The sequence below is a fragment of the Mus pahari genome, chromosome 8 (genome assembly GCF_900095145.1).
Source record: "Mus pahari chromosome 8, PAHARI_EIJ_v1.1, whole genome shotgun sequence".
Classification (NCBI taxonomy): Eukaryota; Metazoa; Chordata; class Mammalia; order Rodentia; family Muridae; genus Mus; species Mus pahari.
The window spans coordinates 65,248,146-65,261,697 of record NC_034597.1 but is presented as its reverse complement, the minus strand read 5'-3'; the positions used below and the strand labels follow the sequence as shown (position 1 = coordinate 65,261,697).

At 43.7% G+C, this 13,552-nt stretch overlaps 2 protein-coding genes across 3 annotated transcripts in view; one reads left to right on the top strand and one right to left on the bottom strand.

The window, feature by feature from the left end:
* The window catches only part of Lrch1 (leucine rich repeats and calponin homology domain containing 1), a 179,513-nt gene extending 173,593 nt beyond the window's left edge, over positions 1 to 5,920 (top strand). The window contains exon 19 of one of the 2 annotated variants that reach the window (XM_021203346.2): positions 3,354 to 5,920. In XM_021203346.2, the coding sequence (XP_021059005.1) occupies positions 3,354 to 3,464 (111 nt within the window). In that variant the 3' untranslated portion in view covers positions 3,465 to 5,920. The remainder of the gene's footprint in view (positions 1 to 3,353) is intronic. The other variant, XM_029541474.1, reaches the window with a different exon arrangement.
* A 5,073-nt stretch (positions 5,921 to 10,993) lies between these two features.
* Esd (esterase D) overlaps positions 10,994 to 13,552 on the bottom strand; it is a 17,474-nt gene continuing 14,915 nt past the window's right edge. Inside the window, exon 9 of the mRNA XM_021203415.1 lies at positions 10,994 to 11,206. Within this exon, the coding sequence (XP_021059074.1) occupies positions 11,126 to 11,206 (81 nt within the window). The 3' untranslated portion in view covers positions 10,994 to 11,125. The remainder of the gene's footprint in view (positions 11,207 to 13,552) is intronic.

The window sequence follows — 13,552 nt, the reverse complement described above, 5'->3', positions numbered from 1 at the left end:
GTGTCCATCTTTCCAAACAGCACAGAGTTGTAGATCCATCCCCGCCCTGTTGCAGAATGCCCGTGACTGTTTTATCTTTATAGGGCTTCTGGCCTTCTAGGCTAGTTTTCTTAGATGACTCCAAGCCTTCAACATGATCTGAGGCCATCGCTGGATGGGCGTGAGTGGAAAGAAAAAGGAAGGCTTGAGGGGTGTGTTTCCGTTTGTGTTTATTGGTGATCCCTGACTTAGCGGTATTCAATTAGGATTTTCCTTGCTTAAGATGGTGCCCTTCTGAAAAACCGCTTTCTTTTTCTCTTTCAGGCTAGGACTCAATAAACTGCATGAGCTATTGAGCACTGTATAGAATATATGTTTTATATAAGTATAGAATAAGATTTGTATTAGACAGTTTTCCCCAACTGTGGGCTATGTAAGTATCCTGAGCATGTGTGTGGTAGAGAATGCTGGGCTAGGCTATGATGTAAGTTAGATTGAGAATCAAATGTCTTGCCACAGCCTTAGGCAAAGCTATTCTGAAACTTACTTACCAAGGGAGATAGCGTCCTGTAGCTAAGGCAGGCTTCAGACTCCTGATCCTCTGGACTCCACCTCCTGCATTGTGGATTGCAAACACACTCTACCACCTTTCTGTTCACGTAGTGATTGCTCAGAATTCTGGTTGAGCTTGTATCACACAAAAAGTTTTGTAACTTGATGCAAATACACATTTTTGCAGACATTTTTTTTGTTTTTCTTTTCATTAGGTGTGTTTATTTTTCACTGTTCACATGGAAACTTCACATCTCTAGGTTTACAATGTTTTGATCTTTTCTTTGTACTTTGTAAATGTTTCCTTACCGGCCTAGAGAGGTGACTCAGTGGGTAAGATTGCTCTAACAGACATGGTCAGATCACATTCTCCAGTAACATAGATCCAGGGAATCCAGCACCCTCTGGCATCCATGCACGTGTACATACATGTAGTAATATAAATCCATGCATGCATATATACACATAATAAATGAATAAATCTTTACGTACTTATTGGTTTAGAAAATTCTTCCAAACCTATTTGTTAAAGAAAATATTAAATATCTTTTTACTCAAAGTCATTTAGAGTTTTTTTTTTTTTAATTTTTTTTTTAATTGACTGACTCTCTTCTAAAATAATACCAAAAACCAGAAGCTTATCTGTATGAAGTGTTTATAATTTCCTCCTGGGTCAGAGCTAAAGCTGGGTGCTGGGGCAATTAAAAAGACTATGGAGGACATGCCCCTGCCCCTTTAGCTGTGGTAGAGTAACAACAGAGCCAAGAGATGTCCTGACTGGTGCAGATGGTGACAGAAAAGGATGGGACTACCATCCTGTTACAGATGCCCCTCGCCATGCCCCCTGGGTCGCCATCCCTCCAACCTGGCTCATGACTCTCAACTTTGCTCATACACGGTCTCTACCCTTTCGACTTGGACATTTGGCCGTTAGACTGACCAGCAGTGTAAACTTACATGCTTACCTAACACATGACAGAGCAGATCGCCCTGTTTGAGTTTTCCTAGAAACTTGAAGGCATGGTAAGATTGTTCTTACGTTGTCCTGTGTGGCCCTTTCCTGAGGCCTGAGACCAAGCCTTTCTTATTCAGTAAAGGCATGTGAAGGGGAGGGGGGAGGAGAGGGGGCAAGGGAGGCTGATGAACACCCCCCCCACACACACACACACGTGCAGATCACACGTAAACTCTGTTAGGCAGGATGCTGCTCAGCCTTCCTAAAGAAACTCCCTTGTGAGGGATGACATGCAGGGACCTAGAGGACATTGTTAAGTTAAACAAGCCAGGTACAGGAAAAACAAATACCACATGGTCTCACTAATAGGGTGACTGAAAGAAAGAAGAGAGAGGAGGAGGAGGGGAAGAAGGAGAGAAATGGGGGATGGGAGGGAGGGGAGAGTATGGCCTCAGATGAGGGCCAAGTAACAAAGGTGGAAATGTCTTTTCATATTATTTTCTAACTTCTGTGTGGCATATGAAACATGTTTCACACAAAGGGGCTCAGGGTCATTTTTTCCTGAGTGGCATGTTTAGGCATTTCCCACAGTTGCGAGGAGAACATGGGAAAACTGTGTATCCTGTATGTCTTTGCCCGTTTTATGAAAGAATCTTAAAAGAGAGATTGTTGGGAGCCATGCTAAGGTGCCTTATATAGAGGCTGGAGAGATGGCGTGGTGCCTAAGAGCGTGCACCCCTGTAGCAGAGGACCAAATTCAGTTCCTCTCACCACATCAGGCCTGTGACTCCACAACTGCCTGTTACTCCAGCTCCTCTTCTGGCCTCCATAGACAACCATACTCAGATGCACAAACTACCAGGCAGACACATAGGCACGCACAGGTTAAAAATTGAAACACAAACAAAAACCTTTCGGAGCTAGAGAGGTGGTTAAGAACACTTAACTGCCCTTGTAGAGGTGGGTTGGGTTCCCAGCACCACCGTGGTGGCTCTCACAACTGTCTGTAACTCCAGTTTTGGGAAATTCACTGCGTCTTCAGACCTGTAGGCACCATGGGTATGATGGCAGACATACATGCAGCCAAAACACTCATGCATAAAATAGTGTTTTGTTTTTTTAAAGAGTAAACCCTTAAAAATAAAAGACTTCCTACATATAGGACTGTGCCTAAACCACAAGGAGGAGAGCACTCACCCAGCACATACACACTCGGGAAATTCAGAACATAAAATGAATTAAACCAAGGCTGGCAGTCATTATAACCATCTGTAGTCCGTGTAAGTGAGTATTCGGGCTCCTTTAAAACATGAGAGGTGGCCAGGCGTGGTGGCGCACACCTTTAATCCCAGCACTAGGGAGGTAGAGGCAGGTGGATTTCTGAGTTCGAGGCTAGCCTGGTCTACAAAGTGAGTTCCAGGACAGCCAGGGCTATACAGAGAAACCCTGTTTCAAAAAAACAAAAACAAAAAAACAAAAACAAAAACAAACAACAAACAACAAAAAAACATGAGAGGTTACTTGCAATGGTGTTCTCCAAAGATGGAAACTACAATTTTCTTGGGGTGTGGTTTTGACTCCGTGTCACTCAGTTCTTTAGTGAAAAGTTTCTTACATGTTTAGAGCTACTACAGATTTGGATGCTATTAAGGACCTTTCTGGAACAACCTGCCCACATGAGAAGTCCTATTCTTTGCCCACCCAGGAAAGGCTTCAGCAATGGCATGGCATCAGGGGAAGAAGCCCAGGCTGAGGGACTCAAGCAGCACAGTAGTGCACAACCAAACTCCCGTCAGTGACGTAGCAAGGGTTTCCCGTCATCGGTCCCATCGCCCGAAAGCTGATGTTCTCTTCTCCTTCCTCCTAGGAAAAGCTCTGCCTGCCTCATCACATCCTTGAAGAGAGAGGCCTGGTCAAAGTGGGCATGACCGTTCAAGCACTGTTGGACGTCACCGTCACAAAAGCTCTGTTCACATGAGACCAAGCCCTTTCCTCTGGGTGGGCTCAGACTCTTCCCAGAGCAGGGACTCTGGACTCTGCTCCTGGCACCTGTACCTGCTCCCCAACTCACCTCCCTGCCAGGTCCTGGAGGAGGAGCTGCACTGACGTGGTTTCAGCCAAAGGGAGGACTCAGGACCTTTTTGAGTTGGCCTGCAAGTTTCAGGTTGGACAGGTGTTACCTGACAGCGGGTTAAGGGAGCTGGCGGAGAACTGAGTAGCACATCATTGCCTTTCGATCCCCTTCATCCCTTCCACACTCACCAACCGCCATTACCAAATGCCAAGCACAACCGTTTCACAGTGAGTCGCACGCGTCTGTTTTTGTCAAAACCAAACTCCTTGCAGAACCAGTAGGGGGAAGGGGGATGCAATCAGGTTTATTTTGTTTTTTTGCCACCAAAATTTTTCAAGATGTTTCTTGAGACCATTGCCTTTCTGAAAAACTATTTTCAACATACAAAAATATTTATATAAATATTATTTATTAGCGAGTCGTTATTCATCCTTTGGATGCAAATTGTAAATTAGGAAACTATTTTATTACTGCTTTTTTGTGGTTAAACAATTTATTTTAATATTATAAATACTGAGTTATTTTTGAGCCTCTTTGGCATGTAGGAGTTCCGGGTCTCGGTGTGCATTCTGTGGTGTATATGATTCAGGAAAGAAAAATTAAGCAAGAAACACGTGCTTCTGTGGCAGACAGAGAGAGCTGTTTTCTGAGAGGTGATAACCACCTTTTGGTTTGTGGAACATCGTTCTTATTTATATTTCTGCATTCCATCCAGTTTTCTACATTCCAGCAGCCCTCTTGTCCCCCAATATAGTGAACTGACTGAAATCAAGAGAGCACCCCAAAGTTATTTGTAAATAGTTATGTGGAAAAAGAAAGACATATTAAACTTGAAGATAAAATGTGAAGTTTTTTTTTTTCTGGATTCATGTTTCTTTTGCTATGCACAAAACATTCACATTTTAACACAGAAAAGTAGGAAGTGTTCAGCATATGTCTTGAAGTATAATTTTTGCACTGTACTTTGTGTAATTGAGGAGCATCTAGGAGCAGAGGTAGATGTTGAAGAAAAGGATGAAAAAAAATGGAGCTGGTTGAAGTTGACCATCAAGCTACAAGGGCCGTAAGAGCTCAAGTCAGGAAACCAACATGGATGTACAACCGCCAGTGTTCAAAGAGCAAGAGATGCCAAAATATAGACATACTCGTTTTTATTATTATCAAGCTGGTGCATTTTTTTAAGAGTCCGGACTTGGAAGGGTCATGGTGTCTGGTAGGAAACTTGGGAAGTGTGCAGCTCATCGGGGCAGGGCCCCTGGTGGGCAGCTATGTGCACAGCGAGGCAGACTGAGAGGGTTGAGTAAGTAGAGAGTGTGAGCAGCCAGTAGGGGGCAGGGGCAAGCACATTAGGACTAGTAGGGAGCCAGCCCAAGAAGGGAGCACACCCCATCCTGTCAGTGGGTCAGTGGGCGAGCTTCCTTCAAGGCTTCATAGGACTATGCAGGGGTAGTCACACCCACACGCACTCACCCTGTAGGTGTGGACAGATACCTCAGCCATTCATCTGTCAAGCTTGGGAATGCTGATTGCACTTTGACCCCTGTACAAAGCCATTAGCAGTTTCTAGAGCATCAGTAGCCACGATGGGGGACCATCAAGGTGGATACAAAAGACCACAGGAGGGATGAGTGTGGTCAACACACACCGACCCTGCGTGTGGGACTTCAGATCGGCAGCTAGTGAAGCTTCCTATCATGTGTACTGTGCACTTTAACATAAATATATTTGAATATTTTTCTGTACTGCACAAATGCCTGTTTTGTCAAATGGCATAGCAGTGTAAAAGATGAGAGGGTTTTTAACAGAGTATATTCAGCTGAAGCAGAAGTCAGAGGTTATCTACACAAGGATTTAGAATGATGTTCTAGAATGTTGTACCTTCAGGGCATTGTACCCCAGGGTCCTGAAGTATATTTTTACATGTATCTTTGACAACATGAAGCACAGTAACCATTATTTTTGGATATTTTTTCAAAATTAAAATATTTCTTTTGATATTAATTTCCAGTATTTTCATGAAATTGGCTGTATCATACAAATGGCTTCAATATTTTGTAAAATGTTTTTTAATGCAGATCTCATATGGATAAGATGTCTTCAAGATCCCTGTACACTATGTCTATATGTGCAATGAAATGTGCATGGCTGGCTGGTAGCATGATAAGTAGACGGAATGTATATAATGCAAACCCTTTTATTATTTAACAGCCATTAAAATTTTAAACTTGTACCAACCACCTTTGGATTGACTTATCAATCTGATGCTAATGTTGATTCAACACACGATTCAACACACCCACCCCCCTCCACACACACACTGAAATAGATCACAGCAATTGTATATTGTGAATATACATGAATACCACTATGTATATAATGTTTATGTATGTGCAAGCTCTGTTGTAACTTCTATTTCAGTAGTTACTGTTAGAATATTACTAAATGATGCATAAATTAAAATTCCATCATATATATGAAAAATAATCTTCAGTACTGACTATAGTTCTAGGTCTTTGAATGGCTGCTAGGTTTAGGATAAAACAGAATTGGGTGAGGGGGACACATCCATCCATACCTTCCCTCCCTCTAGAATCATACATTTTCCCCCCTAAACTAACATTTAAACTTGTTCTACAAAAAGCAAAAGAAAATTTGCTAAGGTTGGGAGTGAGGCCTCCCTCTGGTCTTGGCCCCAGAGGTATCTGGAAGATGTCTTAGTTTCTTGGCCCAAATTATAAAAAAAAATCACAGGATTGGCTCTTCTCACCTCAGCTTCCTCATCAGCTGAGGGTTTGGGCCAGTGTTCTCCCTACACATCCACCCTTCCTCTAGTCAGAGAGCAGCTGCTATGTGGATACAGGTGAAGGCTGTGGGTTTACCTCTGCTGGGAGAGCGCTTAGCCCACAGGAAGCCCTGGCTTCTCTCCTGTACTACATCCGGATGCGATGCTGCACACATGTCATCCCAGAACTCCAGACATGGGAGTCGGAGAGTCTGAAGTTCTTACACAGTGGTTTTTGAGATCTCATCTCAGAAGATATATATATATTTATGCAAGTGGAGGCAGAAACTCTTAAGTCCACTGCCCTGAGCAAGGACTGCAGGATCACTGCTCCAGGTCTGTATCTGCCTGGGCCAGAACAACCCATGGCAGCGGTGTGATCTGACGTTGCTGCATCTTTGTTCCCAGCCCATCTGATCAGACCTGTCCTGTGCATTATAGAAGGCCAGTGCTTCAAGCCAACTGGGAAGTCTCTGGCTTAACTGGTGAGCCTTAGGCTAATGAGAAACCCTGTCCCAAGAAAACAATGTAGACAGCTCCTGAGGAATGACACTGACGTTGACTGTTGGCCTCCACATGTGTACATGTAGCTGTCTTCAGACACTCCAGAAGAGGGCGTCAGATCTTGTTTCAGATGGTTATGAGCCACCATGTGGTTGCTGGGATTTGAACTCTGCACCTTCAGAAGAGCAGTCGGGTGCTCTTACCCACTGAGCCATCTCTCCAGCCCCCGGCTGTCACTTCTAATGAATGAAGTCAATGAACAAGGAGAAGCGGAGACTCCCAAGCTGGAGTCACAGTCACCACAAGAAAGAAAGAGACCAAGTCAGATTCAAGATTGGGCATCAGACCTCACTGTGGAGGATGTCTTTCCCAGCAGTGCTGACCAAGTGACAGCTTCTGTTGTCAAAAATCAAGTCCGCCGTGATGGTCCTCAACAACAGGCCATGAGAAGAAAGGAGGCGAAGACTGGCCGATTTGAGAACTGTTCAAATGATGAAGGACAGAGATGGAGCCAAACTTAAAAGGGAATTTTTCTGAAAGCTGCAGAAGGTTCACTATAGCTCCCGCCCTGGCTTTCTTAGATAATGGGTTGTAACCTCTAAGATCAAATAGCCTCTTTCTTCCCCTAGTTGATTTTGGCCAGTGCTTTATCACAGCAGTGGAAAGCACCGAGGTGCTCAAGAATCCGTCCTGCTGTCTCCGTAGTTGCATATTCTTACCCCCGTCCCCACCTCTGCCAGGGTGTTCTTACTGCTGGATTATGGGTAATACTCCCTTTTCTCACAAAGTTCCAGTTCTTCAGATTGTTTGGAAGTTAGTCTCTAAAAAGGAAAAGAAAGAAAGGAAAGAGAAAGAGAAAAAGAGACAGAGACAGAGAGATTGCACTTTTCATTTTAATGAGCTTTCGATTTTAGAAGTTCTACAGACAACATAGTCTATCACACAGGCTGTATCCCCTCTGTACCTAAATAGGAGCTTGCCTTGGACAGGAAGGCATCTGTACTCCATGACACTAATATTTAAAACAGTTTGTGTTAGTTGAATATATCTATAAACTCTAAAATCTTGTCCAGGACCAGGGATATGGCTCAGTCTTGGGCAAAAGTCATTCTTGCTGTGTAACCTACATTTAATCCCTGGAACCTACATATTAGATAGAGCTGACCTGACTCCCCAAACCACACATGGGCTGTGGCATGCATGTCCCCCTCCCCAACTGCCCCCCGCAACCACCAAAATAAATAAAATGAAAAAAAATCTTTCCCATGCATTATACCTGATTGCCTGTACTTACAGATCTCCTAAAATAAAGATAATTGCTTTATCAGGCTGTCATGGTGGCTCAGCACTTAAAGAGCCTTGCTCTTGCAGAAGAGCTGGGTTTGAATCCAGCACCCCCATGGTGGCTCACAGCCCTCCTTAGCTCCAGTTCTAGGGGATCCAATGCCCTCCCTCTTCTGACCTCAGCAGGCACCGGGAACACATGTGGTGCAAATGTATGCATACAGCCAAAGCATCCATACACATAAACAAACAAACAAAAAAACAAACAAATAAGTATCAAAAATATCTTAGATTGTAGACACGGTATATATTGTAGTTTAGACATGTTTAATTGTAAAATTTTATGAAAAAAATTTCAACTCATTTGCATCTTCAAAATCAGTGATGTCACTCAAGCTACACTTAGCAGCCTAACATGTCACCATCACCTCTGAGGGCTCTGAGGTATATTACAGAATCAGTGAGTGAAGTTGCCTCTTAAAATTTAACCCAAGATTTTTTGTAGTAACATCAGGATTTTTGGTTCTTCAGGCAGTAGTATCTGTATGGTCTCTACGGACTCACCACTCCGTGTATTTCTAATGTTAAGCTTCATTGAAGAAAGATGTTGGGTCCTGTTCATTCTGCTGCCCTGGTTAGAGCCTCAACTAGTAGAATGTAACTCAGAAGTTAATCACTAGATAAGGGACTCATGGATTAAATGGTTTTATCAGAGCGCACAAGATTGGAATCATTTTTTATGGAGTTCACCATAAGGTTCAATCTAATACTAAGATGTAATAACTTCGAGTGTATTTACATGTGTATCTGATGTGGTTAAACGCTGCAAGTTGCCAGGCTCCAGAACCATCTAGCAGACAAGCCTCCGGGTACCTGTGAAGGATTAAATAGATAAGATTGGTAGAGGAGGGAGAACCCACCGTTATTATTGGTGGACCACACTGCCTGAGCTCCTAGACAGAAGCCAAAGTAGAAGGCAAAGATGAGAATTAGTAATCTCTGCTTCCTGACTGGACTGCCCCTCAGTCTTCCCTACTGTGATGTCCACACCATCACATAAGGTGTCAAACAGTGAGCTAAACTAAACCCTCTCCTTTGAGTCCCCTTTTTTTTGTAGTATTTTGCTCACAGCAACCGGAGCTACTAATACATGTAAATGGCCCCAGTTCCCTAAGTTGAAGCGCATCATCTACCTCCTTTGACTATCATTTACTGCACACTCTTGGCTGAGTGTGCATATGTAACCTATGCTGCTTAGGTTTTTGTCACATTGATATAAGCTAGAGTCATCTGGGAAAAGGGAACCTGAACTGAGAAAAATGCCACCCGACTGGCCCATATGAAAGTCTGTGAGGCATTCTTTTGACTGAGGTGGGAGAGCCTGGCCCAAAAGGGCCGGTGATCCTGGGTTGTAGAAGGCTGACCAAGTCTCAGGCTGTACTCCTCCATGGTCTCTGCTTCAGTGCCTGTCTTAATTCCTGCCCTGACTTCCCTTCATGGTGACAACTGAAAGCTAAAAGCAACCCTTTTCCTCCCCAGGTTGCTTTCGGTCATGGTGTTTATAAAGGCATAGAAAAAAACAAAACAAACAAACAAAAAACCTAAAAGTGGGGCTAGGGAGAGATAGCTGCTAGTAAAGAACTTATCTCACGAGCATGAAGGTGTGAGCTTAATCCCCAGACCTCATTTTAAAATGCCCAGTGTGGTGGTGGGTAGGTGATTCCAAACTGAAGAGACAAAGCTGGAGGACCCTAGAGAGGCTAGCTTCTCTTGGCGAGCTCCAGGCCACTGAGAGATCCTGTCTGGAAGATGGGCAGCATTCCTGAGACCATGCCACACACACACACACACACACACACACACACACACACACACACTTAAAAATACACACACACAAATCCTAAAACTGCTATGACAAAGAACTTGGGGTAGTATTTATTGCTACAGAATTTAGCCTTTATTAGTCCTGTTAGGCAAGTCTTTTCTTGATTGATATGGGAGGATCTAGCCCACTGTGGCAGTACTGCCTCTAGGAATGTGGTCCTGGGTACTCTAAGAAAGCAGGCTAAGCAAGCCACGGAGAATAAACCAGTAAGAAGTACCCACTTGTCTATTACCAGCCCTGACTTCCCTCAGTGACTGACTATACAACGAAATAAACCCTTTCCTCCTTGTGTTGCTTTTGATCATGGTGTTTTACCCTAAAACACAAGAAAGGCAAAACAGGACACAACCTTTGAGTTAACAGAAGAACCCAAGGCAATCAGGCTTCATATCACGTTCCAAAAAGCATTATCTATTAAGCTCTTTGGGGAGCAGTGTGTGTATTTATAGAGACCAATGACTTTTCTCTGTGAGCTCACCAAGAAAAACTTTTCCATGTAACTAAGATAAAGTAGTTGTTGATAGTAGCATACAGTTTATCTCCTTACATTATTTTCAGATTGGGTCTTATTACAGAATCTTGAGAGACTCAACAAACCCCCAAACAAAATTTACCAATGCATTCAGCTCATCAGGGAAGAAAACACTGGACTAGAGCCGAGGAAGTCTGCCCGCAGACAGCCGTGCCTGATTCTCCTGTGCCCGATTCCCTAGCCTCCTAATGACTGGCCATCATTGCCTTCTAGAAATCAGATCCTTGATGGACAGGAGAGAAAGGTACGCAGTAAGAAGAGCTAGTGGCCTAACATCTGATGGGATGAAAAATCTGTGCTGAATTCCCTTTAAGTCCTCCAACATACACCACCAAGAGAACTGCAGTCACAGTCCATGGCTTGAGGCTACTTAACGGGGATTTCCAAATGACTCAGAAGAACTATCAAGCGTTAATCTCCTACGTGAATAGTGGTAAAATAACTACTTAAACCAGAAAGTTTGATATATTTATTCAGAAAAGCGATTCAGCTGCAGGAGCATGATCTGTTGAGAGGAAGTCAGCCCTCCTGTTGATTCCCTTCCAGCCTCCGGATGAGAGTCTCTCGGCTGAGGCTTTTCATGCGTTCAGGTACTTAGCATGGTGTCTGATGTGGTCGGCGATGAAGGTTGCGATGAAGTAGTAGCTATGATCATAACCCTAGGAGACAAAATGAGACCCTGATCCACCATTTGGAAACTCCAGAATTAAACGTCTCTCTTACAGATGCCTCTCTTATGATTCTCTGGACCTCTCCTGTCATTTAAAATGTATACACAGTCCAAGTATTTTAAGTATGGTTTAATCAAAATCGGAGTTGTCATCTTTGTACTTGATTTAAAAAGCAGCAAAAATATGAAGGGAAATCAAGCATTCTGCATCTCCTAGCTCCTAAAGGTTGTCATTAATGTGCAAGGAGAGGCAGCAATACAGTAATTAAATGTGCCAAGGAGACATGTGGCCACACTGGAGAAGCAGAATTTGGGTAGAAACACGGGCTAGACGATGTTAATTCCTAGAGGCAGTACACCTGACATAAAAATAATAGCAACTATTAAAAGACAAAGGAAGTGCATACAAACAATACAGAGAAAGGCCTTAAAGGCTTTAACACTGTCAATCATAGCCATCATGCATCAAAGTTAGAAATTCAATCTCTGGCCTGGGAAGATGGCTCGGCTGGTAGAGTGCTTGCTCTGCAATCACGAGGCCCTGCATTCAATCCTTAGAACCACAAGGGGGTGAATAAAAGCCTGGTGTGTGAAGGCTGCATTGTAATCTGGTGTGAGGAGGTGAATCCCTGGAGCTCGCTGGCCAGCCACAGTAGCTTATCTGACTACTGCTACTATGCCAGGGCAGTGGGAGATCGTATTTTTTCTTTTTAAATAGTGACAGTATCTGAGGAGTGACACCTGATGTCCACTGTTGGCCTTTACATGCACAAACACACATGCAATGTCCCCCACCTCCGAGAGAGAGAGAGAGAGAGAGAGAGAGAGAGAGAGAGAGACACGGAGAGACAGAGAGAGGAAGAGGGAAAGGGAAAAAAGTCTCCTACCCATATCCTATGTTTGAGATGAAAGGAATAATTCATTAAACCCTCCATCAAATGCAGCAAGGAGGAAAACGTGCCAAGCAGCCGAGTTAGAGCTGAGTCTACCCCAGCAACAAAACCACTGTCAGAGGGATGGAAATGCAATCCACCCTAGATTCAACAGGAAATCACTTTCAGGGTAGATGCCTCCCAGTAATGTCCTAATAATAACTCATCTTCAAGTGTGGAAGAGCATCAGACAGGAGGGGCTTCATGGTCAAGACCACACCCTGGAATTACTTGATTTCCACCGCTCGCTGGTTAGTTATGGCTGCTACCTACCATAGAGTTTTAAAACTACAAGAAGGACTTTTAAAAGGCAAGAGGACACAGAGCTCCTGGTGTTCCGTTGAAGGTAGACAACTGGAGCTAAGTGTGCCATCCATGACCGGGTTCGGGTTCTAGTTATCAGTCTTCTTAAACGAGCTCCTTCTGCTACACTCTTGAACTAATTAGTCAGTTTGGTTTGCCAAGCAGCTTGTGCCATCACCTATACTGAGCGACACTTAGAGGCCTTTTCCCGTCTCTTGTAAACGTTAAGTGGGAAAGCGCTCAGTAGGAAGGGCTGGCTGTGGGAGTGCACACACTCTTTCAGTTTCACTGAGCTCTCAGAAAGGAAGCAGTGCTCCACCACACCATGCATATCTACACCAAAAGGCAGTGCTTTCCTGCATAGCTCCTAGATCCAACTGGAAAGGCTCAGGCTGACCCTTGAGTTAATGAAGAAGACAGGTGAAAGACCTTCACTTGCTTATTAACAGTCAGAGTCTAGGTGCCAGGTAATGGCCTTACACACAGAGACGGAGAGATGTGTAGAGGTCCAAACAGTCCCAGGATCTTCAGCAATGCCCTGGAAGCAGGCCAGCCTTCCCCTTTCTCTTTTCCAAGAAGGAGATACCGTTCCTGGATGTTCCCTCAGTATTAGGCCATGATCGTTCCTCTTCATTTTGTAACTTCAGTAACTAAAAACAGGTCAGCTGATGCCCTACTTTACAGAATCATAGTCTCTACACACTGCCAGAATTGTACTAAATAGTGCTTTTTAGAAATCCAATTTAGATGCCCAGACCCCCAGATTAAACCTCTATGAAATAAATAAGTATCCTCATGAACTAATCCTCTCCTGTCAAGCAATCTTTTTTGATAACTGACAAAGCACAAACACGAGCTGAGAATGTCCGACATGACAGATATACAGTGAAGGTGGGTGAAGCGTGATAAGGCTCCAGTCATTTTGTCTCTTTTTATATAAAACCTGTTTTTTCAAAACTCCTTTTTCATAAGACATAATGCTTATAATCAATGATTAAATCAGTGGTTAAAAAAATAGCAAGAGCCAGGCGTTGTGGCACATGCCTTTAATCCCAGCACTCGGGAGGCAGAGGCCAGCCTGGTCTACAAAGTGAGTTCCA